Source organism: Tursiops truncatus, chromosome 5 (genome assembly GCF_011762595.2).
Source record: "Tursiops truncatus isolate mTurTru1 chromosome 5, mTurTru1.mat.Y, whole genome shotgun sequence".
In the NCBI taxonomy this organism is placed as follows: Eukaryota; Metazoa; Chordata; class Mammalia; order Artiodactyla; family Delphinidae; genus Tursiops; species Tursiops truncatus.
The window spans coordinates 17,094,120-17,119,019 of record NC_047038.1 but is presented as its reverse complement, the minus strand read 5'-3'; the positions used below and the strand labels follow the sequence as shown (position 1 = coordinate 17,119,019).

General features: G+C 36.8%; 1 protein-coding gene across 4 annotated transcripts in view; it reads right to left on the bottom strand.

Moving 5' to 3' along the window:
• Positions 1 to 215: 215 nt before the first annotated feature.
• ANKRD50 (ankyrin repeat domain containing 50) overlaps positions 216 to 24,900 on the bottom strand; it is a 43,441-nt gene continuing 18,756 nt past the window's right edge. For all 4 annotated transcript variants that reach the window (XM_019927898.3, XM_033856701.2, XM_019927899.3 and 1 more), the window contains exons 3-5: positions 14,369 to 14,598; positions 4,861 to 8,408; positions 216 to 3,339 (exon numbers count right to left, since the gene is read on the bottom strand). In XM_019927898.3, the coding sequence (XP_019783457.1) occupies positions 4,864 to 8,408; positions 14,369 to 14,598 (3,775 nt within the window). In that variant the 3' untranslated portion in view covers positions 216 to 3,339; positions 4,861 to 4,863. The remainder of the gene's footprint in view (positions 3,340 to 4,860; positions 8,409 to 14,368; positions 14,599 to 24,900) is intronic.

The window sequence follows — 24,900 nt, the reverse complement described above, 5'->3', positions numbered from 1 at the left end:
CTAAGGCTAGATCTTTTTGTTTTTCTACGTTCCTTTGAAAGGTTTTATATCTCATTTCTTTATGAAATGTTTCCAAAATTCATTTGCTCAGTATGTACTTAAAAGAAGTTAACTTAAAACAACTAGCAGTTGTTTTTACTGCAAGCACGTAAGAATCACTCCAATCACATGGATGTTCTGTTGGTTCAAGGATAAAATTAAAACAAGATATCCTCTGTAAAGCAAATATATTTATTATGCACTTTCATATACATAGGGATTTTTGCTTAATATAATACAAGGAATAAAATAAAACTTTTACAATGTGAAATTCAATGTACATTTTAGGCTATTTACATACCCCAAACCAAGGGAAAAATGAAAAAAGAAAAAGCATTTGTCTGAAACTATATTTGCTGAGAAGTGTAAGTGGAGGACATTAAAGTAAAACAAACATTTGCATAGGCAAACAACATTGGAAAAAGTACTTACTCCTGTTTTTTTAATCAGTGAACTATTATTGGTGAGGATCCCAGTAGGCATGGGGATGAGGGCGAAGGACATGATATAACTGGCTGTACTTTGCAGGACATACTGAGTTCTGGTCAATTTTCCTTCCAAAACCTTTCCTACAAACATGGAGATTTTATTTTTCATTGCTGTATTTTTTATCACTTCCTTTACTATCAACTCATGACTGTTAGGGAAGCACACAAGGAATGGTATAAAACTGTTATAAGCACATGGTATCATGGTTGTGTTGTGGCATCAAGTGATTTATCAAATTTAAACATTTTTATTTAAAAAATAGCTCTTTAGGAGTTTTATATTTGTGGGACTATTTTTACGCTCTTAGTGAAGCAGAAGCTATTGTCGGTCATGGTATTAAATAAATCCCCACAGAAACAAATAAGCAAAGCAGGGCATCTTCAGCCCCCTTTTCATCCATATTCTAACTGAAAGCCATTGCTGTTCTATTCCAAAGCTTAATTAATATAAAAACATCCAGAGGAATATTTACTTTTGAAAATCATATTTTTCCAACAGGTTCTCTTCCTACCACTGTTTCAAGTGTATATAGTATGGATATGAAAACATTTAGCTCTTCAGAAAACATAAATCCCTTATGTAATGAGTCATAACTTTGCCCTTTGGCCACAAGGTGCATTTTTGTAAAAACAATAAAATTAAATAAATATAATTCCAATAACTCAAGGTTTACTAGAAAAACTGGCAGCTTTCAGGGTTCTCTTTCTAAAGAAAAATACACCTAATAAGAAATTGGAGCTTCATCTTCTAAAATTACATAAATGTACTGTATTTGAGATATGAGTAAAGTTGGTTATAATAATAGGATGTGTTCATATTTATTAACAGAATCATTAACACTTTTAAGGCTACTTTGCAAGAGTCCTATTAAGCGTATTTAATAAATGTCCCATAGGGACAAAAATTCAATACTTGAAACATTCACATTCGAGTTATCAATATTGCCATGTCACCTTAATATTAATTGAACTTATCAACTTATCTCCTATTCTTGATTATGACTTACTGATGACATAAACACATAAGTTTTGCTGACTTTAAAAAACAGAAGCAAAAATAAAAGCCTTATAGGAAGATCAAGTGAAACATTTATCACAACCAATTATACATTTCTATTTCTGTGAACAATATATCATGTATATGTTCTTCATATATGAAGATGACATTACTGACCTCAGTTACTAAGACATTTTCTAAAGATTTTTTCCAGTAGTAGCAATGGTTTTGTGCTGAATCTCCAAATTCTCTTCCCTTATTCCTCCTTATGCACATAGAAAGAACAGAATTTCTGGGGTTTTTTGGTAAGATCCCAGGGCTTTTTCAAAGATCAAACCTACAACCTTGGTTTCTAAACAATAAATTTTAATCTTTCCAGACATGCACACAACCCACTAAGCTAGCTCAACTGGTTTAGAGTCCACCCAGGAGGCTAAAGCTCTGGGTCACATGCTCATCTGAGCGGTCAACTTTGTTTTCCTGGGTTACAGACTTCACCCTTAACCCTGGCATCCATCATTCTGGAAGCGATTGTCCAAAGAGAAAAACAGGAAAGAGTATGTGGACAGAAAAGTGCAAATCCATCACTACCATTTATCAAATAGCAGTTAAAAAAAAAAAATACATCTGTGCTATGGCCGATAGGTTAGTGGTGTCATCAGCGAAGGAAAACACGTATTATATTCATCAAGAATATTCATCCAACTAATCACTAAAATTGACCCAATTGATTTTGAGTGGGGGCTATTTTGGTCATGCAGTGATTTACAAAATAGAAACAACTGAGAGAGAAGCTACCATCACAATTTACAGTGGTAGATATTTTATTTAACTGGATGGAAGAGAGAAAGGGTAGTCAATGAATTGTTCAGGGATCAAAAATCTACCCTCAGATAGACAGGTGCATCTCCCTCTACACACATGCCACTGAGGCCTGGCTCTGTCCCTGAGACTTTTCATGCCTCAGGAATGATCATCTGTCTTCTTGGAGGTGGAATGACAAGTGAGTGGAAGGTGAAACTGCATCCCAGTGAACGAAGCAGAACTTTATTCTGCCTATAGTCTGTGTGTGTGTGAGTTTTCTTTTCTTTCTTTTTTCTTTTCTTTTGCTTTTTTCTTTTTTTTTGACACCTTTAGCCGAAGATTAGGAGGATTCTACTGGGAAATCCAAATATAAACTACTTAGAGCAGATCCCTAAAATACTAGACATTTTAAAAATCTTTCATGAAACTTTTTTCACCTCGATGTGGCATTAAATAGAAACACATATTTAACCAGTGCTGAAGGTGTAGTGAACATAAAATAGTTGTATGATTTATTTTATTGAGTGACATTTTTAAGGATACAGGAAACAAGCCATACACTACAACAAGGCAAATACAACGGAAACAGTATGCTTACGTTTTGTTTGCCACAGAAAGAAAAAAATAAATACAAAGAACACTGCCTTTTCATATATATTTGATCATGGCACATGCACATTTATCAAATCTTAACTTAAAATACTTTACTCAAGATCTTTTTCAGCTTTTATCAAGGAACCGCAGTATGTATCTGCATTTAAAAAAAAAAAAGTGCTTACTCTTGGGTAGTTAATACAAAGCACACAAAATGAAATTTTTTAAGTACAGAGGGTTACACTGAGAAGGCAGCCTTACTATTTAGGCACATTACAGTATTTAAGGTAACTGTACTGCAGATATCACATTCTTCATTTTTTTTTTTTTCAGCAAATCAACAGGCATTTTATGTTTTCATCCAGTAGCTGAAGAATCACTCCAATCACAATGTCCTCTGTTTCACAGAATAGGAAACTAATGCAAAAGTTAAAAAAAAAATTAATTTCTATATTGTACTTATTATCTAACTACATCTAGTTTTAAAACCCTACAAAAGAATATATACATATATTTACTATGTAAAGCACAAAAGTAGACCTTTTAGAGATTCATTATTTAACGTATAAATCACTTTTAAAGATTCCACAAAGTGTTTACCTTAATTCATATGTTTTACTGTATAATATATATCTATACTTAACCTTTACAAAAGATAGAATGAGTTGGAGGGCTGTACCATCAGAACTAAATATTTTTAAAATAAATCACATTGGAGAATGTATCCACTACTTTTAGACAAATTACTGTTGAATGAGATTTGACTAGTTGTCTGTATATTCACAGTGAAGGGTGTTTATTATTAGAAGGTATAGGAAATGTATTTATAATAATGTTTTACCTAAAACATCCCTAAAAATTTATCTCCAAAGACAAAAAAGCAAAAGAAAGATTTCAAGTTTGTTAAAGAAAAGAGTACAATTTTGTTAGAGGATGAAAAATGATTAAGCAAAGTGGGATAAATATAATTGTAGTATAAGTTAGCAAAAATTCCTAGTGAAATCTGAATTTATCCTGAATATGAGAAATGTACTTCAGAAAAAGTATCCATAATATAAAATTATGCATCTGTTTTCCCATTAACTTCCCCTATGTAATTACTGTAGCATCCACTGTAGTGAAAAGGAGAAAAAAAAATGTTTTTATTTAATAAATATAACTTTGAGGTTTAAACATTTAATTCTAACGTCTAAATATACTGGGTCCTAAATACCCTCTTGCCAATACATCCATTTATCATCTTTCCACACCTATTCTTGATATGTGTAAATTTTACTTGGAAGATTCTTAAGGGATCTGTCTTAATAAAAATTACCTTTCATGATTAAATCTTTTATTTCTTCCAGGGTGGAAAAAGGAAGGAAATTAACCTTCACTAACTACCTACTAAGCACTATATACACTACCTTATTCAAACCCAAAAGGGAATATTACTGAAATAGCCCCTGCCTCTGTTACCATCAGAGAACTTTTAAGAGGGGAAATGACTGTATAGGAAGGAATTCTTAATCTGAGATCCATAAATAGCATATTCATTCACCCACTCATTCATTCACTTACTCAACACATTCCTACTGAGAAACTACTATAGGTCCAAGCAGTATTCCAAGTGCCTGGAATACAGTGGTGAACCAAAGAGATAAAAATCCCTACTCTCACAAAGCTTACATTTCAGTAGAGAGGAGACAAATAATAAACATAATAAATAAAATATATAAAGCATGTTAAATAGTAAGTACTGTGGCTAATGTAAAGCAGGAAAGGGGGAAAGGGAGCGCTGGAGGTGGGAGAATTCAAATTCCAAAGAGTGATGAGGGAGGGTCTTGCTGAGAAGACGACAGGAAGAGTGATGAGGTGGCCGTGTGGATTAGGGAAGAGTATTCTAAGTAGAGGGAACTACACTTTGGACATTTATTCTTTATGTTGATGAAATGTTACCTTTTATAATGGTGTTTCCTTTTTATAGTTGAAGCTTGGGTCAGAACCCTCAATCTGAAGCTTCAGGGCTTGTTTAAGGCTTAATTCCGTCTCCGAGGAAGGATATCCTTCCAGCACTTCCTGATGCCCTCTATCCTGTACTGTTCGTGGGACTGAAACCCTACCAAGAAAAACCTGGTTGCTCTGAAGATGATAATTTGGATTTGTCATTATTCCGTTTCTCTTCTTCTGTTCCCCACTTTGTTGGTGAATAAGAAACTGCTGTTGCGATCGACCGATTTCTTGCTGAGCTGAAGGTATAATTTTGCACTGCGATTCTGCTGGCATCTGTTTAGATGGTGCACTAGTCCCAGATTTGGCTGTAGGTCCTCTTTTATCAAACTGAGTCATTTCATATTCTAGAACCTTTGGCTGTGAAGAATTATTTTGTTTAGCTTTTTTCCCAGCTGACCCAGATTTGTTGGCATTTTCTGATTTCCCCCCTTTATTTGTTTTAGTTGACTTCAAACTGGGCTTTACTTGACTCCACTCAAACTCACTGCTCGGTGAATGATGGCTCTGTCCCAAGGACTGTGTTGTGGAAGACGGGGAAACAATTGACTGTCGACTTCTACTGCGCGGCAACGAATGCTGCTGAATTTGTTCTGTAAATGACAAGCTGTGAAAGCTGTCAATTGGCACTGTTTGAGCCGTTGCTGTAGATGAAGTAGTTCTCAAAGATGAATTTTTTGAGCTTTTCAGGGAATTATTTGACAATGACGACTTCTGCCGATCAACTGTCGAGTCCGGGGATTCTGAAGGAGAACTGAATGCGTGAGCTGGCCCATTCGGTAACCCGCGCAGCGAAGTCTGCACGTCCCCTCCACCAGTACTGCCAGAGCTATTTGATTTAATTGTTAACGACTGCATTTTTGAAGACACTGACTGTAGAGGCTTTTGCTCCATTGTGTGGACAGGGGATGGAGAACAGCCATTCAAACTGGATGCACCATATTTTTCTAATAATTTAATTATCTGAGAATGTCCATTTTTGGCTGCAACACGCATAGCAGTGCGTCCAAATTGATCAGCATGGTTTGGGTCAGCACCGTGCTCTAATAAAACCTGCACAACATCAATGTGCCCTTCCTGGGCCGCAATGCAGAGCGCAGTTGCACCTTGATTACAGGTATGGTCCACCATGGCGCCATGCTCGATCAGAAGCTGCACCACTTTTACATGGCCCTGCCAGGCTGCAGACTGCAGAGCAGAGCGCTTTTCATTGTCTGCAGCGTTGACGTCAGCATGGTAGGTGATCAGAACCTGCACCATTTCCAAATGTCCTTGCCAGCAGGAAACATGAAGTGCTGTCCTTCCTTCAGCATCACTTGCTTCTACATTTGCACCATTTTCTAAAAAATATTCAGCCATTGTAAGTTGGTTTTCTAAGGCCAAAATATAAAGAGTAGGCCTACCATCAGCATCTTTGTAGTTCACATCAGCTCCGTGGCTAAAAAGTAATTCAACAATGTCCCTGTGTCCTTCTAATGCAGCAACCCGCAGTGCATTTCTTCCATCATAACCTCTGTGATCAATGTTGGATTTGTTTTCCAATAATACTTGAACACAATCATAATGACCCTCTTGCGAAGCTAATATGAAAGGTATCCGCCCATCATTATCTATTTCATTTGTTCTAGCACCTTGTTCAATAAGTGCTTCACATATTAATCTGTGACCTTCAAAAGCTGCCATGTGCAAAGGTGTCCATCCCGCATCATCCCTGTGATTTTCATCTAACCCCCTATCCAGTAGAGTACGTACAACTTCAACATTTCCTTGGGCTGAAGCTATGCTGAGGACTGTCCTCCCTTCACTGTCAATGCTGTCCACAGCTGCACCCCAAAACAGAAGTGTGTTTACAACCGAAGCATGACCCATAGAAGCTGCTGCTAACAAGGGTGTACGACCATTGTTATCTGTGTGGTCGACATCTGCTCCCCCCTCTAGAAGCAAGTCAACCACATCGACGTGTCCTTCATAGGCAGCCACCAGCAGTGGAGTCATGCCATCTTTATCACAATGATCCACTTCAGCACCTCGATCGATTAAAAGGCTAACAACCGACGCATGTCCTTTACTTGCAGGAACACAAAGTGCAGCCACAGAGAGTGCAGTCCTGCCATCGACGTCCTCGTGATTCACTTCTGCTCCGTGGTCCAGTAGGTGTTCCACAATCTCTCTATGTCCCATGTAGGCTGCTGCTATCAAAGCAGTTCGACCTTCATTATCAGCTTTGTTGACTTCAGCACCATGTTGTAGCAAGTTAAGTACAATATCCTCATGTCCTCCCCAGGCTGCTGCTCTCAAAGCTGTTCGGCTATCAGCATCTGCACAATCCACTTTGACGCCAGCATACAGTAGTGCAGAAACGACCTCAGTATGACCACCCCAAGCAGCGGATCTTAATGCCGTCCAGCCATCCTGATCAGTATGATTAATATTTGCTCCACAACCAATCAAACAATTAACCACCTTGGTATGTCCTTGTCTAGCAGCTAGGGTAAGTGGCGTGTGCCCGTGAGCATCTTCTATCTCTAAATCTGCTCCCCTAGAGATGAGTAAATTCACCACATCAAGGTTGCCACTGTAAGCAGCATTAGCCAGTAATGTCCTCCCATTTGAATCACACTGGTTTACTGATGCTCCATTATCTAGTAATGTCCGGATGGAATCCTCTCTTTCCAAGGCTTGTCGGACTATGCATGATGTGCGATCATCTTCACTGTTGACGTGAGCGCCAGCTTTCACCAGCAGCTGTAGCACTTCTTGCTCCTTGGGTATTAGTGTGGACAGGGAGTCTCTGACAGGTGTACCGTTCCATATCATCCACAGAGCTAACTCAGCTGTCTCTAACTGTAAGTTTGAATTAATTAAGTGCAATGCAAATTCTTGTGCTTCCAATGGTGTTAAATTCTTGGCTTGACAGGTATAACTCATAGCCAACATTCGGTGTCCTTCTGCTGCATTACATAAATACTTCTGGGTGCAGTGTTTCACATCCAGGAGCCACTCCGCAAAACTATAGTGAAACAGTATTTTAGTATCTCCTAGTCCATCAACAAGAAGTTTGGAGAGGACATCTAACTTGCGCTGAAAGTCTTCCAAGCTTAATGACATACTTTTGGTCCACACTGCGTGATATAATTCCGTTATGGTCAGAGGTCGGCAGGCTGCAAGAATCACGTTCAAAATAGGCTGAACCTTTGCAAACTGTTTTCTTACAAAAAGTCTCTGACACAGCCAGAGATACAGACCATTTAGAGTTCCTGGGATGTCACGAATCTCTCTTAACATAATAAAATTTTCTACAACTCCATCGAGAACTCGTTCTAGATAAAGAAAGCATCCGCTGCTCTTAATGTGCAGTTGATTTAACATCTCTGCAGTTTCTTTTGTGAGGTGTTGTCGCAAAGCTTCTTCTTGATCTAAGCGATGAAGAATGTACTGCTGAACATCCTTAACGATATATGCCTTCCGAAGGTCATCTAAACTTATTTTTCGAAAACCTAAGGACAAAAAAGTAGATGTCAATTGAAAATGATTATCAAAGTTTCCATATAGTCAAAGAGAATGTTCAACATGTGACAAACTGAGAAGCAAATAGATCAATAATAAGTCAATTCATACTAATAAACCAGTCAATAGATACCTAGAAGTATATGAGTCAGCTTTCTTTTCCTTCTGGAGAAACACACTGATGGCAGATAAACGATTTCATTTTCCTATCCACAAATGGAACTATTTCTTATTCGTTTAGTGGCTCAGTGCTCCTCTCAGCTTCCATGATAAGAGATACTAAATGAGCATTAGACATCTTCCATACATAGCCAAGCACATCGGGAAGATTTTCTGATCCCCCAAATGATTAGGAAAAAAAGTTGCAGGAGACATAAATAAGGTTTGTTTGTTTTTATAAGCTGATCTTTTCCACGTGCAAAATTTACATATTTCTATCCACATAACTGAAGGTACACTAGTCTTAATTATGGAATTGAATATTTGCATACAGTTAGAATATCACCTGTCACTGCCTTTAAATTACATTATTTAACATTTAACTTGTTAACATTTAACTTGTTAAATGTTATTTAACATTTAACTTGTTAACAAGTTAAAATAATTAAATCTTAGATTGTCAATAAACAGCTTGAATCTGAAGATGCAACTTGGTCAAATTATGCTAACAAAATTTCAGCACTGTGAAAATAAAGCAACTTAATAAAATTCAAACCAACCTAAAACCATACTAGTTACAGCTATTCAAAACTCACTTTAAGTTCTTTAAAGGAAACCATATCATTTTCCGAAGCAAGATGATATCCTGTTTTATAGACATGGATATATATTATATTAGACAACTGTGTAATTCATCTTCCAAAAGAAAAAACTGCTAAGTGAATGAACTCTCTTAAGAGGAGTAAATCTAGAAATTCAGCAAAGATTAGTGATGGTCAATTAATACTGAGTAAAATACTCTTACTCAATTGAATAAAACAAATGTATATATCACCTACTATATGCCAGGTACTATGTGAGGAAATGAGACTCTCACTTTGTGGTGAGCAGTCAGTGAGGACCAAGGCAGACCCGCATTCTGAAAGACTTCTAACATCACTAAAGATGAACAGGTGGAGTCAACTCTAGAGGCAAAGCCTCTTATAGAGGCTGTGATAAAGTCTACATAAGAATCACTAGGACCTCACTGGTGGCGCAGTGGCTAAGAATCCGCCTGCTGATGCAGGGGACACGGGTTAGAGCCCTGGTCCGGAAAGATCCCACGTGTCGTGGAGCAACTAAGCCCGTGCGCCACAACTACTGAGCCTGCGCTCTAGAGCCCATGTGCCACAACTACTGAAGCCCACGCGCCTAGAGCCCATGCTCCACAACAAGAGAAGCCACCGCAGTGAGAAGCCCACGCACTGCAACAAAGAGTAGCCCCTGCTCACCACAACTAGAGAAAGCCCACACGCAGCAACGCAGACCCAATGCAGACAAAAAATAAATAAATAATTAATTTTAAAAAAAGGGGTGGTGGTGGTGGGAGGAACTGGGAGATTGGGACTGACATATATACACTAATATGTATAAAACAGATAACTAATAAGAACCTGCTGTATAAAAACATAATAATAAAATAAAATTCAAAAAACAAAAAAGAATCACTGAAAACCTCAACAACCAAAGCAGTAGCAGCAACAGATAAAAATAAAAGTTGGATCTGGAAATTACTAATAAGAGCTAGATGGCGTAGAGCTTAGTAAGTGTGGAGAAGGAAAGAGAACAGGAGTCAAAGCTGAGATTCTTTTGTGGTGTGGCCAAAAGCATGGAAAAAGAGACCGCTAAAGGACAAACAACAGGTTTGGAGAGAAAGTTGAAAAATTCAGTTTTGTGACACTAATCTTGAATTACTTAGATGAAATGGACAAATTTATTGAAAAACACAACCTACCAGGAATGACACATGAAGAAATAACAAATTTGCATACCTCTAAATCTATATAAAATGGAATCTGTAATTATATATATTTACATACATTCAATTGATTGATTAGTCTCAACAGAATTAATTTCAAATGATAAATTTTAATTACGAAAAGACACTCCTGATCTGAAGAATTTAAAACATGCCTAGAAGTGTATAACATTCTACATTTATCAGTGATATGAGATAACTTGCCTCCAAACCTTTTTTGTGTGTTCATTTGCTTTTGACTTTATAAATTCATTAAAACAATTTAAGCTGGAAAACACCTGGCATGTTGCTAATAAAAAGGATTTTTAAAAATAATAACTACCACCTTACATTGTACAGTGTTTTAAAGTTTCCGAAGTGATCTTGTAGATAATGATTGACATGAAAGATCATATGGCCTATTATGAATAAATATCTGTAATTTAAACCTACATAACTAAGATACCATGATTGAAACTTGAGGTAATTAAGACAGAATCTAGGCTAACCCTCCACAGTAACAGGTTTGGTTCTTGGTTTGGTTCTGAAAGAAATATAAGAGATCAACATTTATTGACAGTCAATTATTTTTAAAGCAGCACTTCCAGTACTTATCATACATAACACTTCTTCTTATGTCAAGCCTGTGAGATAAGTTGCACCTGACAATTCTAATTTGGAATGCATACATCTCAATTCAAAATCCATATATTTCATTAAAACAACAGTAGAAAGCAGAAACATGTAGGACATAAGGAACGCTGAAAAAATTTTTTAATAAGTGAAAAAAATGCTATGTTCATGGACAGAAGGAAAGCATATTTTAAATGTCAAACTTTTCCTAAATTTTAACCAAATGTAATAATTTTGTTTACATCATTAGTAGTTATAATTTTTAAAAAGCTGTTCAAGTCAATCTAGTGGAATAAAAGTAAAAACACATATTTTAGGATAATATTGATGGCAAGGACGACTGGGAAGTAACCGTACAAGAAAATTTAAAATATTAAACCAATGTGACAGTTGCATAAAAACGCCAACAGACAGTTTAGAAGAGCAGACAGACGGTTTAGAAATACATCAATAACACACACACACACATACATGCACATATGCCTACACTTAAGATAAAAGAAGCACTGACAACTAGTGGTACAGGGAGTTCATAAACAGTGCTGAGAAGATCTGTGATTTGATAAAGTATCCAGATAAGAGTCTTATTTCACACCATTCGGTAGAATATATACTATAAGGATAAAAATCACTAAATGTAAAAATAAGAATATACAATAGTAAAGGACAATACATTAGAGTGAATATAAGGGACTTCAAAAGAATTACTACAGTTTTAAAAAGCTGAAGAAAATAGCTGCAAAGAATAAAAAAATATGAAATAAAAGCCCTCTTAATAATCAATAAGAATATCACTAACTTCCTGGAGGAAACCTAGGTAAAGGTGAGAAAGTACTAATTCAAAGGAAAAAAAAGAGACAAATTGATAAGTTAAGCATAAGGGGGAAGAATTCAATAGTAAATAAGAAGTATAAATAAAAATGAGCTACTATTTTTCACACACTAAATCTGCAAATATGAAAATATATAATTCAATACTGGTGGAAGTTCCGAGAAACCAACACTCTCAGGTAGAAATATATGACATATATCTTTCTGGAAAGCAACTTGAAAATATGTATTCATAACTTTAGTAATATTCTTCAACGTTTACTACCAAATTCCAAACCTATCATCAACAGAGATGTGATCTGATGCTTATTACAGCTCAGCATTTTTAATAAGAAGGAGTATGGTAAGAGAACAAGACCATATTCAGTTCCTCCTTAGTCCTTCTTGGTTCACTGCTTTCTCCACCAAGACCTAGTTCAAAGAAACACAAATTCATTTCTTTGCTTTGTTCGAAGCTCTGATCTAGATGTTGAGGAGATACAGTGGTGGACAAGACAAGCAAATTTCCTGTTCTTATGGAGGCTGTATCTTAGTGGAGGAGACACCCAAGTAAGAAAACAAATGTAAAATGTAAACAATTTTAAACAGTAATAAGACATAGGAAGAAAAATGTGTGCCTAAGTAGTTGAGGTGGCAAAAATAGAAATCGGATAGAAGAATATGGAGAAGCCTGCAGGAGACTGGTATTTGAGAAGAGATCGAAATGTTAAGATAGTAAGAAGTTCAGGAGGAGGTCATTCCCGTCAGAGGGAACGTCAAGCGCAAGCCCCTAAGGCAGAAAATGCAGATCTGAAAATAACAAACGTGAACTGACAAAAATATAGAGAAAGGGGAAATCTCATGTGTTGCCGGCAGAAGCATAAATTATTTCAAGCACACCAGATAGCAATTTGGCAAAATTAACTAAAGCTCAAAACGTACACACTCTATTCTCTAGTAATTCTGTCTGGGTTTGTAATGTAAACCTTTAGCACACGTGCACAAGACGTGTTCGAGTACGTCCATGAAGCATTTTTTGTAATAATGAAAAACTGAAATAATTAAATGTCCATGAATAGGATAATGGAAAAATTGGAGATTTATTCATGGGAAGGAATAATATACAGTAGTTAAAACCAATGAACTGGGTTTATAAGTAGTAATAGGAATAGGGCTCAAAAACAATGCTATCAAACAAAAGGATATAGTGATAATAATAATAACAGCAGCAATACACTTATGAAGCACTTATTATGTACTAGGCATTGTTCTAAGTGCTTCACATGTAATTTGTCATTTAGACTCACAAAAACTCTGTGGGGAAAGTAGTAGGAATGTGCAATCCTCATTTTATAGATAAGGGCACTGAGGCACAGGTCATGTTGGTAAGCTGCATAAGGTCACATAGCCAGTACATGGGAATAGCTAGGATGGTGTATGCAGTGTTTCATTTATGTGAACTATAAAAATATACAGAATACAAATACGAGTTGAAAGGACAGAAAATAAACTAATAATACTGGTCGTCTCAAATGAGGAAGGGAAAGAAATGGGATGCCATAGACCAAAAGGGGATTTAACTTTATCTGGACCTGACATACTAAGAGCTACATTAAGTATTAGCTGTTATCCTGTTAATCCCCCAACTTTTATCACTAGATTTTCAATAACAACAGAACAGAATAGTATAACGGAAATCAAATCAAAAGTGCTGTAATTAGTAGCAAGGGAATCTAAAAGAGGGAATAAATCTGGTTAAAGGAAACCACTTTAACAAATTAGTAGGGTTTCACCATTCTGTAAAATGTATAGAACTATTTACAAGTGATATGGCTCATTAACCAATAACTTAATTATCTTTCCAATTACACTATAAATCCTGTGAGTGGTCCTTGTTTTATGCTCCTTTTACTTCCCATAGCACAAAGAAAAAAAGGGCTTTACACAGTCTAATAGGAGAAACCACAACTTTATTGTGGTAGTAAAAAAGTAGAGTCGGGAAACAAGAAAAGTAAAGGAAGAAAAAAACCTGATCAGGTAGTTCTATACATTGTATAGATTGTTTTCTCACACATCAGAAAAGCGTTAAAAAAAGGATCTACTTCAAGAGGTATCCTGAATGGCTGTTGACTGTCTCTCCTCTTAAACCAGGAAAAACGTCTTGGAGAAACTGCCACTGATTTTTAAATACACATATTCACTACTCTCAGTCTAGTTAGAAGAAATATCATAAGCTGATCAGGACACATCAGCATAAAAATTGCAGCCCTACAGATATAAAGCAGCTAATATGGCATGAAATACTCGTAACCTTTACTAAAGATGTTAGATAAAGAATCTTGAAAAAAAAAAAGGTACTATTAAATGATCTTAAAATATTCTATGGCTTGTTTTTAATACAACTTTTAAAAAGTACAGTTGAAAACAGCTGATAGAACAGATAGAACAGCTGACAGAATAGCAGAAGCAATGACCAGATTTTCAACTGAGTACTCTCCTCTAAGAAAGAAACACATGCATTATTTAGTTCATCAATGAAAAACATTTGAAGATGGCAGGAATTATGCTTACCGGTAAACATTTTAGTAACAGCTTTGCTCTGTTTTCGGGCAGAACAGAGAAGTAATAGCCATGGTGGAAAGAACTCGTGGTGACCAGCTAAAAGCTCTGCCACAGTCCCAGATAAGCTGGTAGACGTCTGTTCACCTTCCGTAACATTACACCCTTCATCCACTGAATCCACAAGCAGATAGAGGCTTTGCTGGGGAGGCTTCATTCCCAAGAGAGGGAGCAGGACACACCTGTGAAACACATCCATATGAGCATTTTGAATGTTACTGGCTATGATATTAAGGTTTATTATCCAAACACTAGAATTACAGGTTATAAATATTGTTTTAAGAAAAAAATTAATGTTTTAGAATAAAACTATTGTACAAGTTTCAATTCCTTACTTTAATGAGAATACTGGTCCTAAATAGTTCACATTTCCAATAACAACAACATTTTCCACAATAAAGTGTGTGTGTGTGTGTGTGTGTGTGTGTATTATTGATTCAGCATTCTTAAGAAGGGCAGTAGGAACCTGAAACAAGATTTCACTATTCCTTTCCTGAAATTTTTATCAATAATAAAAGCTTGAATTGTTTATCACAAAGCTAAAATGTATTGGAAAGGAAAAAGTAACTGGGGATCACTTCAGTAATAGAAAAGATATCAAGAGTTCTCTAGAATTTAGAAGATTTTATCATCATGTCTCTCACAAAATGACTGCACTTCATCTAGTTTGTCATACACAAGTTTTATTTTAAAAGACTTTTCAAAGATAAACTACAGTCTAGATTCCATTTGATGTATGTTCAAATTTCAACGTAAAGGATAAATTATTAGGTTTAATCCCAACACATTTCCTACTCAGATAATTTATACTGAAGTTGAATACAACTTTTTCATAACTGAAACAATACTCATTCATTTTCAACAAATATTTACATGAGCATTCCATATGCTGAATGAGGTACTGAAAGATACAACGGTGAAGAGGACAGAATCCATTTAATTATGAACACCAGAAATGTACAGATAATCCTCTCTACAACTCTCTTCTTAATCTTTCAATCCTGATGGCAACCAAGATCCAATGTATCACTAAGTCCTGTCAATGCTTCTTTATAAAAGTCTTCAAACCCACCCTGGTCTGTATCATCACCCTACTCCAAACTGCCGTCATCTCGTTCACCCAGGAACCACACTAATCTACATGCCTCCAGCCACTCCCTCCAGAGCTCCTACTGCAGCAGATCAAACTTTTCACAATGTTCCTGCAGCCATATTAGCTTTTTCCATGACTTTTACTAGATACAATTACACAAGGGCCTTTTGGTTTGCAGTCTCCTCTGCCTGGTCTGTGCTTCCCTTCTCTCTTCATGTAATTAACTCCTCCTTGGTCTTCAATGGTAAGCTTGAGAGTCACTTTCTCAAAACCAAGACCCTATAATATGCTTTCACAACATCAAGTATTTCTCTTTCACAGCATTATCAAGTTTGTAATGTTAAACTTACTCAATGTCATTAATTCTTATTTCTCTCTTTAGAGGTTAAGCATCAAAAGAACGGGGACTATGTCAGTCTTGCTCATGAGTATAACCCCAGAACCTAGCAGTGCTGTACCCATAGGAGATCCTAAGTAAAGACTTCACACTGTTGTAGCCTATTCTAGAAAACAAATAACTTCAATGTAGGCTGCTCAGTGCTACCAAAAAAAGCAGTAAAATTACTAACACAGTGGATAAGAAATGATCAACTCAAGGGAAGTAGATAAGAAGGGAAGAAAATGTCAGAGAAACATTCAAATATTAGGTGTTCAAGATGAACTAAGTTTTGAAGGATCAATTAAAATTCTCCAGGAATAGTAATAAATTTGCAATAAATTTTACAATAAAGGGAAGGCAGGGCCATCCTGGCAGAAGGAATGTTATAAATTTAGGAAAATGTCCTTTATTGTACCGTATGTATATAGTTCCTCTACTATGAGAACAAAGAAGGCTGACGTAAAACCAGTGTTATATATTTACCTACGTATACAGTACATATATACATATACAGTATATATATATTTCTATATATAGTACATATAAAATATACTATCATAATATACTATAGTAATATCCTATAATCAGTGCCACTTGAGAGAGACCATAACCTTAACTACTTTTTTTAAAAAATTTTATTAATTTATTTATTTTTGGCTGTGTTGGGTCTTCGTTGCTGCGTGGGTTTTCTCTAGTTGCGGCAAGCGGGGGCTACTCTTCGTTGCGGTGCACGGGCTTCTCATTGCAGTGGCTTCTCTTGTGGAGCACGTACTCTAGGCGTGCAGGCTTCAGTAGTTGTGGCATGTGGGCTCAGTGGTTGTGGCTCATGGGCTCTAGAGCACAGGCTCAGTAGTTGTGGTGCACGGGCTTAGTTGCTCCACAGCATGTGGGATCTTCCCAGACCAGGGCTCGAACCCGTGTCCCCTACATTGGCAGGCGGATTCTTAACCGCTGCGTCACCAGGGGGGAGCCCCCACCTAACCTGTTTTTGATCAGGATAGGGTAAGGGGAGAGGTCAGCAAAGTTAGGAGAGGAGCTTAGTCAGGAGAAAGTTCGAGAGTAAGGCAACAGACACAGGAAAAAAAAATCTAGTTAAGGCAGTAGGACACGCACAGGCTGGGGGAAGAGAAGGACCAGTGAACAACATACTGAAGAAAATTACTGAAAGAGTAAATGCTGGGACTTACAAAGTATTCTGAAATGTGAACTCTGACCTAAGGGTACTAAGGAGCCAGTGAAGTACTTTAAGCACAGAACTGATATGTTTATATCTGTGTTTAGAACGATAACTGGCTACAGTTGAAGGAAAGCCTGAAACAGAGTAAGTCTAGAAGGAAAGAGTGCGATAGGAGGCCACTGCTCAGAATTTAAGGGAAAAAAAAGAAAAAACAATCTCCATCCTGAACTACTGTTACCAAGGCCATCACTGCTAACTTTAATTCAGTGCTTTACTGCATTTAAGTACTTCACATCTGCATCAACTCACTTGATTCTCACATTAAGTCTTTAAGGTGGGTACTACTGTAATACCCATTTCCAGATGAGGAAAACAAGGCACACAAGGAGAAGTCACTTATCCAAAGCTCAAGGAAGGGTCTGAAGTTCAGGGTCTGGCTCTAGAACCTACACAAGGGTAGAACATTCAGCCTGGTTTGCCTAGGACTTTACCAGTTCTAAGTGCTGAGAACCAGCCATTCCTCCTCCCTGTCCATGCCCCCCACGCCCCACTCCTGGGCAAACCAGGATGGTCAGTCACCCCCTAGTCTACACTCTTACCCACGACGGTCTACTGTCTATCTAAAACCAATGTTATAAATAAGGTAGTAAGCAGCAAGGTCAGAGTGAAGTAGACAGATCTGAGGGAAATTTGGTGGGTGAAATTGATAGGATTTGATGATTATTCCCCATCTTTTGCTTACTCCAGGTTATGTGTTCTTCTTTTCCTAGTTCCTTATAATACAAACTGAAATCATTGTTTCATACTTCTAATATAATCCTTTAATGTCATGAATTTCCCTCAAGTATTTTCACTATCATCCAATTCAAAATAATTTCCCTTTGATTTCTTCTTTGAAACAGGTTACTGAGAAGTGAGTGGTATAGTTTTTAAATATTTGGGGACCTCCCAGGTATTTTATGTTCCTGTGTTACCATTATTTAAATTCAATTGTGATCAGATAACATACTTTGTATAACTTGCACACCTTTAAATTTATTAAGCATTGTTCTATGGTCCAGAATGTCTAACTTAGTAAACGTGTAAGCATTTGAAAAGACTGTGTGTGCTATTGTTGGATGGACTATTCTATAAATGTCCATTAGGTCAAGTGGTGATAGTGTTGTTCAATTGTTCTATATACAACTGACCCTTGAGCAACTTGGGGGTTAGGGGCACGGAGCCCCTGTGCAGTTAAAAATCAGGATACTGCTTAGAGAGGGTATGGAGAAAAGGGAACCCTCTTGCACTGTTGGTGGGAATGTAAATTGATACAGCCACTATGGAGAACAGTATGGAGGTTCCTTAAAAAACTAAAAATAGAATTACCATATGATCCAGCAATCCCACTACTGGGCATATACCCAGAGAAAACCATAATTCAAAGAGACACATGCACCCCAATGTTCATTGCAGCACTATTTACAATAGCCAGGACAGGGAAGCAACCTAAATGCCCATCGACAGATGAATGGATAAAGAAGATGTGGTACAGATATACAATGGAATATTACTCAGCCTTAAAAAGGAATGAAATTGGGTCATTTGCAGAGACGTGGATGGATCTAGAGACTGTCATACAGAGTGAAGTAAGTCAGCAAGAGAAAAACAAATATCGTATATTAACGCATATACGTGGAACCTAGAAAAATGGTACAGATGAACCGGTTTGCCGGGCAGAAATAGAGACACAGATGTAGAGAACAAACGTATGGATACCAAGGGGGGGAAAGTGGCGAGGAGTGGGGGTGGTGGTGTGATGAATTGGGCAATTGGGATTGACATATATACACTAATATGTATAAAATGGATAACTAATAAGAACCTGCTGTATAAAAAAATAAATACAATAAAATTCAAAAAAAAAATCAGCATACTGCTATCTCTGCCTCAAAAACAAAGGAACCCAAGGGCAGTAAGCTAAAACAGTCAGGTATATATTTTTTCATTTTTTTTTTAATTAAGCTATATGTCTCTTTATGTATATTTGTCTTAGGTAACATATAATTAGATCTTACATTTTTATCTAAATCAGACAAACTGCCATTTATACTAGTGTATTTACCATTTACATTTAATGTGATTATTCATATGATTCAGTTTAAATTTACTATATTCTTATACATACCATTTTAAAATATACAAGTATATCTGTAGGACATATTACTAGGATTAGAGTTGCTAGGTTAAGGGGCATATCTGTGTATATCTTCACAGATATTGTCAAAATACCCTCTAGAAATTATATAAACATACCCTCCCAACAGCTGCGTTAAGAGTGCCTGTTTCCCTAGCCCCTCCATTATAGCAATTAACATTATTTTCCACAGATATGCAGAAAATGGCATCATTATGCTTTTAGTTGACATTTCCTTATCATGAGGTCAATCTTATTTACAAATGTCTAGGAGTTTTATTTCTTTTTCTTTAAACTGTGTCTTCATATCCTTTATCCATTTTCCAAAAGATTAATGTTTCCCTTTTTTGGAGAGTATTAAGAAAATGATTTTGTTGCTAATATTTTCCATCATTTGTTACTTTTCTTTTGACTTTTAAAGGGTTTTTTTTTTAAATGTACAATTTCTCTCTTTTTTTACTTTTATATAATATATCAGTCTTTTTTCTTTTATGAATTCTGAGTTTTATATGTTAACACATCAGTCTTTTTTCTTTTATGAATTCTGAGTTTTATATGTTTCATTTCTGAGGGGACTTCCCTACTCTAAAGGTTAAAAAAAACACTTCCTCATGTTTTCTTCAAAAGCTTTGAAAATTTTATTTTTTAATCACATTAGTTTTGACATAAGATGTGAACTAGGTTTCCAATTTTTTTCCCCACATGGTTCCACAGTTATCCCCAAACTATTTACTAAATTATCTTTCTCTTATTGACTTGATTTGTAATATCTCTCTTTTCACAGACAGAGTAAATCCCCATATATATTTTGGCTAAGTTTCATCTCATTCTGTTGTCTCACCATCTCTTTTCCAAGCACTTATATCTCTGCCTCATGCAACTGTTGAAGTCAGGCAATTGCTCATTAATTATGTTTTCATTTAAGACAATATGTTTGGCTACGGTTTTCTTTTTGTTCCATGGCAATATTTTTCTGGTGAGCATTTCTGGTGCTGTTTTTTTTTGTTTGTTTGTTTGTTTTGGGGGAGGAAGAGTAAAATGTAGAGCTTTATTATGCCTTCAAACTTAAGTTGTTATTCACTTAAAATAGACTGTTAAAAATATAAGATTTTTTTTTTACTAGATCTTTATTAGAGTATAGTTGCTTCACAATACTGTGTTAGTTTCTGTTGCACAGCAAAGCAAATCATTTTTTACTAGCTCTTTATTAGAGTATAGTTGCTTCACAATACTGTGTTAGTTTCTGTTGCACAGCAAAGCAAATCATCCATGTGCACACACATGTCGCCATATCCCCTCCCTCCCATCCTCCCTATCCCACCCCTCTAGGTCATCGCAAAGCACCGAGCCAATTTCCACTAGCCAACTATTTTACATTCTGTAGTGTATATATGTTGATGCTATTCTCACTTCACCCCAGCTTCGCCCTCCCACCCCACATCCTCAAGTCCATTCTCTATGTCTACCTCTTTATTTCTGCCCTGCAACTAGGTTCATCAGTACCATGTTTTTTAATTCCATATATATGTGTTAGCATATGGTATTTGCTTTTCTCTTTCTGACTTACTTCACTCTGTATGACAGACTCTAGGTCCATCTACCTCATTACAAATAATTTCATTTCTTTTTATGGCCGAGTAACATTCCATTGTATATATGTGCCTTCTTTATCCATTACCAAAACCAGAAAAAGATGTCACAAAAAAAGAAAATTATAGACCAATATCACTGATGAACATAGATGCAAAAATCCTGAACAAAACATTAGCAAACAGAAGCCAACAGCACATTAAAAGGATCATACACCATGATAAAGTGGGGTTTATCCCAGGGATGCAAGGATTCTTCAATATATGCAAATCAATGTGATACACCATATTAACACACTGAACAATAAAAACCATATGATCATCTCAATAGATGCAGAAAAAGCTTATGACACAATTCAACACCCATTTATGATTAAAAACTCTCCAGAAAATGGGCAATAGAGGAAACTACCTCAACATAATAAAGGCCATATACGACAAACCCACAGCCAACATCATCCTCAATGGTGAAAAACTAAAAGCATTTCCTCTAAGATCAGAAACAAGACAAGGATGTCCACCCTCGCCACTCTTATTCAACATAGTTTTGGAAGTCCTAGTCTGGTGCTGTTTTTTAGACCCCTTCTCCCTACTGGTTTTGAGATATATTTTTACATATCTTGTGACAGCTCTTCAGTAAGGTAACTTCTTTCTGGATCAGCAATTGCAGGTTAGTGTGTCCAGTGTACAGGCTTCTAAGAATCTCCTTATGACTCAGAGTTATGGGCATGAACAACTTCTTTGCGCTTCTACTTCTCCCCAACCAATTAAGCTGAGAAGCTGTGGGGATGTACACAAGGCCTTTCTCACCACAGCCCCCTCGCCATCACCCCCAGATGTCTGACTCCTGCACAGAGCTCATCTGTGAGACTCATTCTTCCCAGCATTCTTTGTTCTTCCATTCTGCTTAACTGGGTCCAGGGAAACCTCTAGCATAAGTCTATAACCTGTCTCTGTGGTTCCAAATGAGGGTCTTTATGCTCTTGATGATGTTCAGGGTATACATTTATTTCAAAGAGTAAATGTTGTGTCAGTTTTGTCTGCATCTCAGTTTGGTATTAACTTCCACATTTATCTTGAGGCTGGGGTTTACAGGTCTCTCATAGTTTCACTTTCTTGCTATTAGACTATTTCCCGGGCCTTAGTCAGTCATGTCAAAACCAGAAGCCAAACTATGGCTTTAAAAATGTTGAGTAATTTTTTCTAGTCTTGACATCACCTCTAAACTTGAAACTGTCTGCTACCATCTCCATGTGGATGTCCTACAGGCGTCTCAAATTTAACATGTTTAAAGAAGCATTCTCTCAATTTACCCCAATAAGTTCCTCCCCACCCATTTTCCCCATGTCAGTTAGTGGTATCCCATCACTCCCCTAGTTTCTTAAGTCAAAATCCTAGGACTAATTCCTGAGTCCTCCCTTTTATTCCAGCCACTGGTCCCCCTTTCAGTCCTAACAGCAAGCTTTCCTCCAGTCAGGGCCTATGTACTTGGTACTCCCTCTGCCTAGAAAGCTCCCTGAGGCCGAACTTCTCTTCCTTCAGATTTCAACACAAAGTTTATCCCTGAAGAGGTTTTCCTTGGTCACCGTGTCTTAAATGGCCTTCATCGTGTATTACTGTTCCTCTAACAACTCATCCTGTTTTCTTCGTAGTGTTGATCCCATCCTCAAAGTAATTTATTGCGTTATCTCGTGTACCGCTTTCACTGTAAGGCTGGGGTGAAGCTCCTCCACTTCCGTGCTGCCTCCCCCGGGATGGCGCCCGTCCTGTGCACTGCTAGATTCCCAGCACTCAAAACCATTATTTGCACATCACAAACACTCAGTAAAATCTGCTTCATGAATGAATGGTAATTAATAGGAAAACTGCTACTCTGAAACACTAGATAAAAAATTTTCTAGACTCAGAATTCCCATATTCAGTTTCCCTTTATTTATTCCATCAAAAGCACCATATGGGGATACCTACACCACCAAGTGACACACAGATCCACATCTCTACCAGATTACGTTTTATCATTTTATAAATGACAATCCCATCAAAGTATACACACACAAAGCAAGAGTGCTTTAGAAGTCTAAAACAGATTTTCCTCTGTTTGTGAATATATATGTATATATTATCTTCAAAATGAGATCATGTGATAGTATTAGATTATCACATTCAGACAAAGATAACCACCATCTTTAAAACCAGCAGTGTGCTGCAGGATTTTACCTGTGTAGATATACGTTATTAAATGTCTTACATTTCTTAGGTGCATTATTAAAATTCAGGCAATATATATTACATTAATACTTTTATGAATTTAATTTAAAGTCCTTGAGCTAGCTCTCCCCCCATTTTCAATTCTATGTTGAAAATAAGCGCTGGCAGCATCATGCTTCTGCAGCTGGCCTTCTGATTTTCAGGCAGAAAGGCAGCTAAAAGACCATTAGGGCAATTATGAAATGAAATCCATTTTTTTTTTAATACAGTGAGTTTACTTACTGCCTCTTTCTCAAGAGGCTAATTAACTTTTAAAAGCTCCTACAAGTATTGTAAGGAGTATACTATTAGACAGATACTATACGTACAATAGTTTCTTAAGGTTTTCACTGTTGAACATTGAGTTTCATCTCATTCTCTGGCTCACTCCCTCAGGAGTAGAGAACTAGTTAAGAGCCTCCCTCCCAGTCTTACAACAAAATAAGCCAGGCAAACTGCAAGTTCAAGACTTTTCATGAACCTACGAGAGTGCTTAGGTCACAGGGCAACCAACTAGCCCAAAATCTAAGGTGACACAGACATCTGCAGGCAGACATAGAACGCAAGCACTTACTTACCTGGGGCAGATGCACCTGGACACTGGAAAACAAACTGAATAAAAAATAGGCAAAAGACCTGAACAGACACCTCACCAAAGAAGCTACAGATAGCAGGCAAGCGTATGAAAAGAAGTTCAACATCATATGTCATTAGGGAATTGCAAATTAAGACAAGCTGCGACATATAAGTTAGAATGGCCAAAATCCAAGCGCTGACAACACCAAATACTGGCAAGGATGTGGAGCAACAGGAACTCTCATTCGTTGCTGGTGGGAATGCAAAATGGTACACAGCAAGTTTGGAAGACAGTTTGGCAGTTTCATAGAAAACTAAACATACTCTTCCCATACAAAACAGCAATTGTGTCCCTGGTATTTACCTAAATGAACTGAAAAAGTATGTCCATGCAAACATCTGCACACATGGTGTATATAACAGCTTTATTCATAACTGCCAAACTTCGGAAGCAACCAAGATGTCCTTCAGTAGGTGAATGTTAATAAACTATGGTACATCCAGACAATGGAAAATCATTCAGCACTAAAAAGATATGAGCTATCAGGCCATGAAAAGACATGGAGGAATCAAATGTATATTACCCAGTGAAAAAAGCCAATATGAAAAGGCTACATACTGTATGATTCTGACTGTCAAACATTCTTAAGGCAAAACTATGGAAATGGTGACAAGATCAGTGGTTGCTACGAGGAGGGAGTGATGAATAGGCAGAGCATAGAGGATTTTTAGGGCAGTAAAACTACTGTGTATGATACAATAATGGTGGATACATTTATTATATATTTCTTAAAACCCATAGGATGTACAACACCAAGAGAGAACGCTAATGTCAACTATGGACTTTGGGTATTAATGATATGTCAATGCAGGTTCATCATTTATAACAAATGCACCACTGTGATGCAGGATGTCGATAGTGGAGGAGTCTGTGTGTGTGCAGGGATGGGAATAAATGGAAACTCTCTACACGTTCCCCTTAAAAGCAGTGAACCTAAAAAAATAAAGTCTGTAAATTTAAAAAAATAGTATGGTATTTGCAAAAGACAGACACATCAAAGTCTAGAAACAGACCAGTATAAATACAGGAAGTGATTTTTCACAAAGTTGCAAAGGGAATTCAATTGAGAAAGGAAAGTTTTTTCAACCAAAAAAAAAATTATACATAATATTACCAGATTACCCACTTTGAATTCTGCCGTCTAAAATCTCACTACTATCTGGTGAAATTTAGCATCAAAATATTA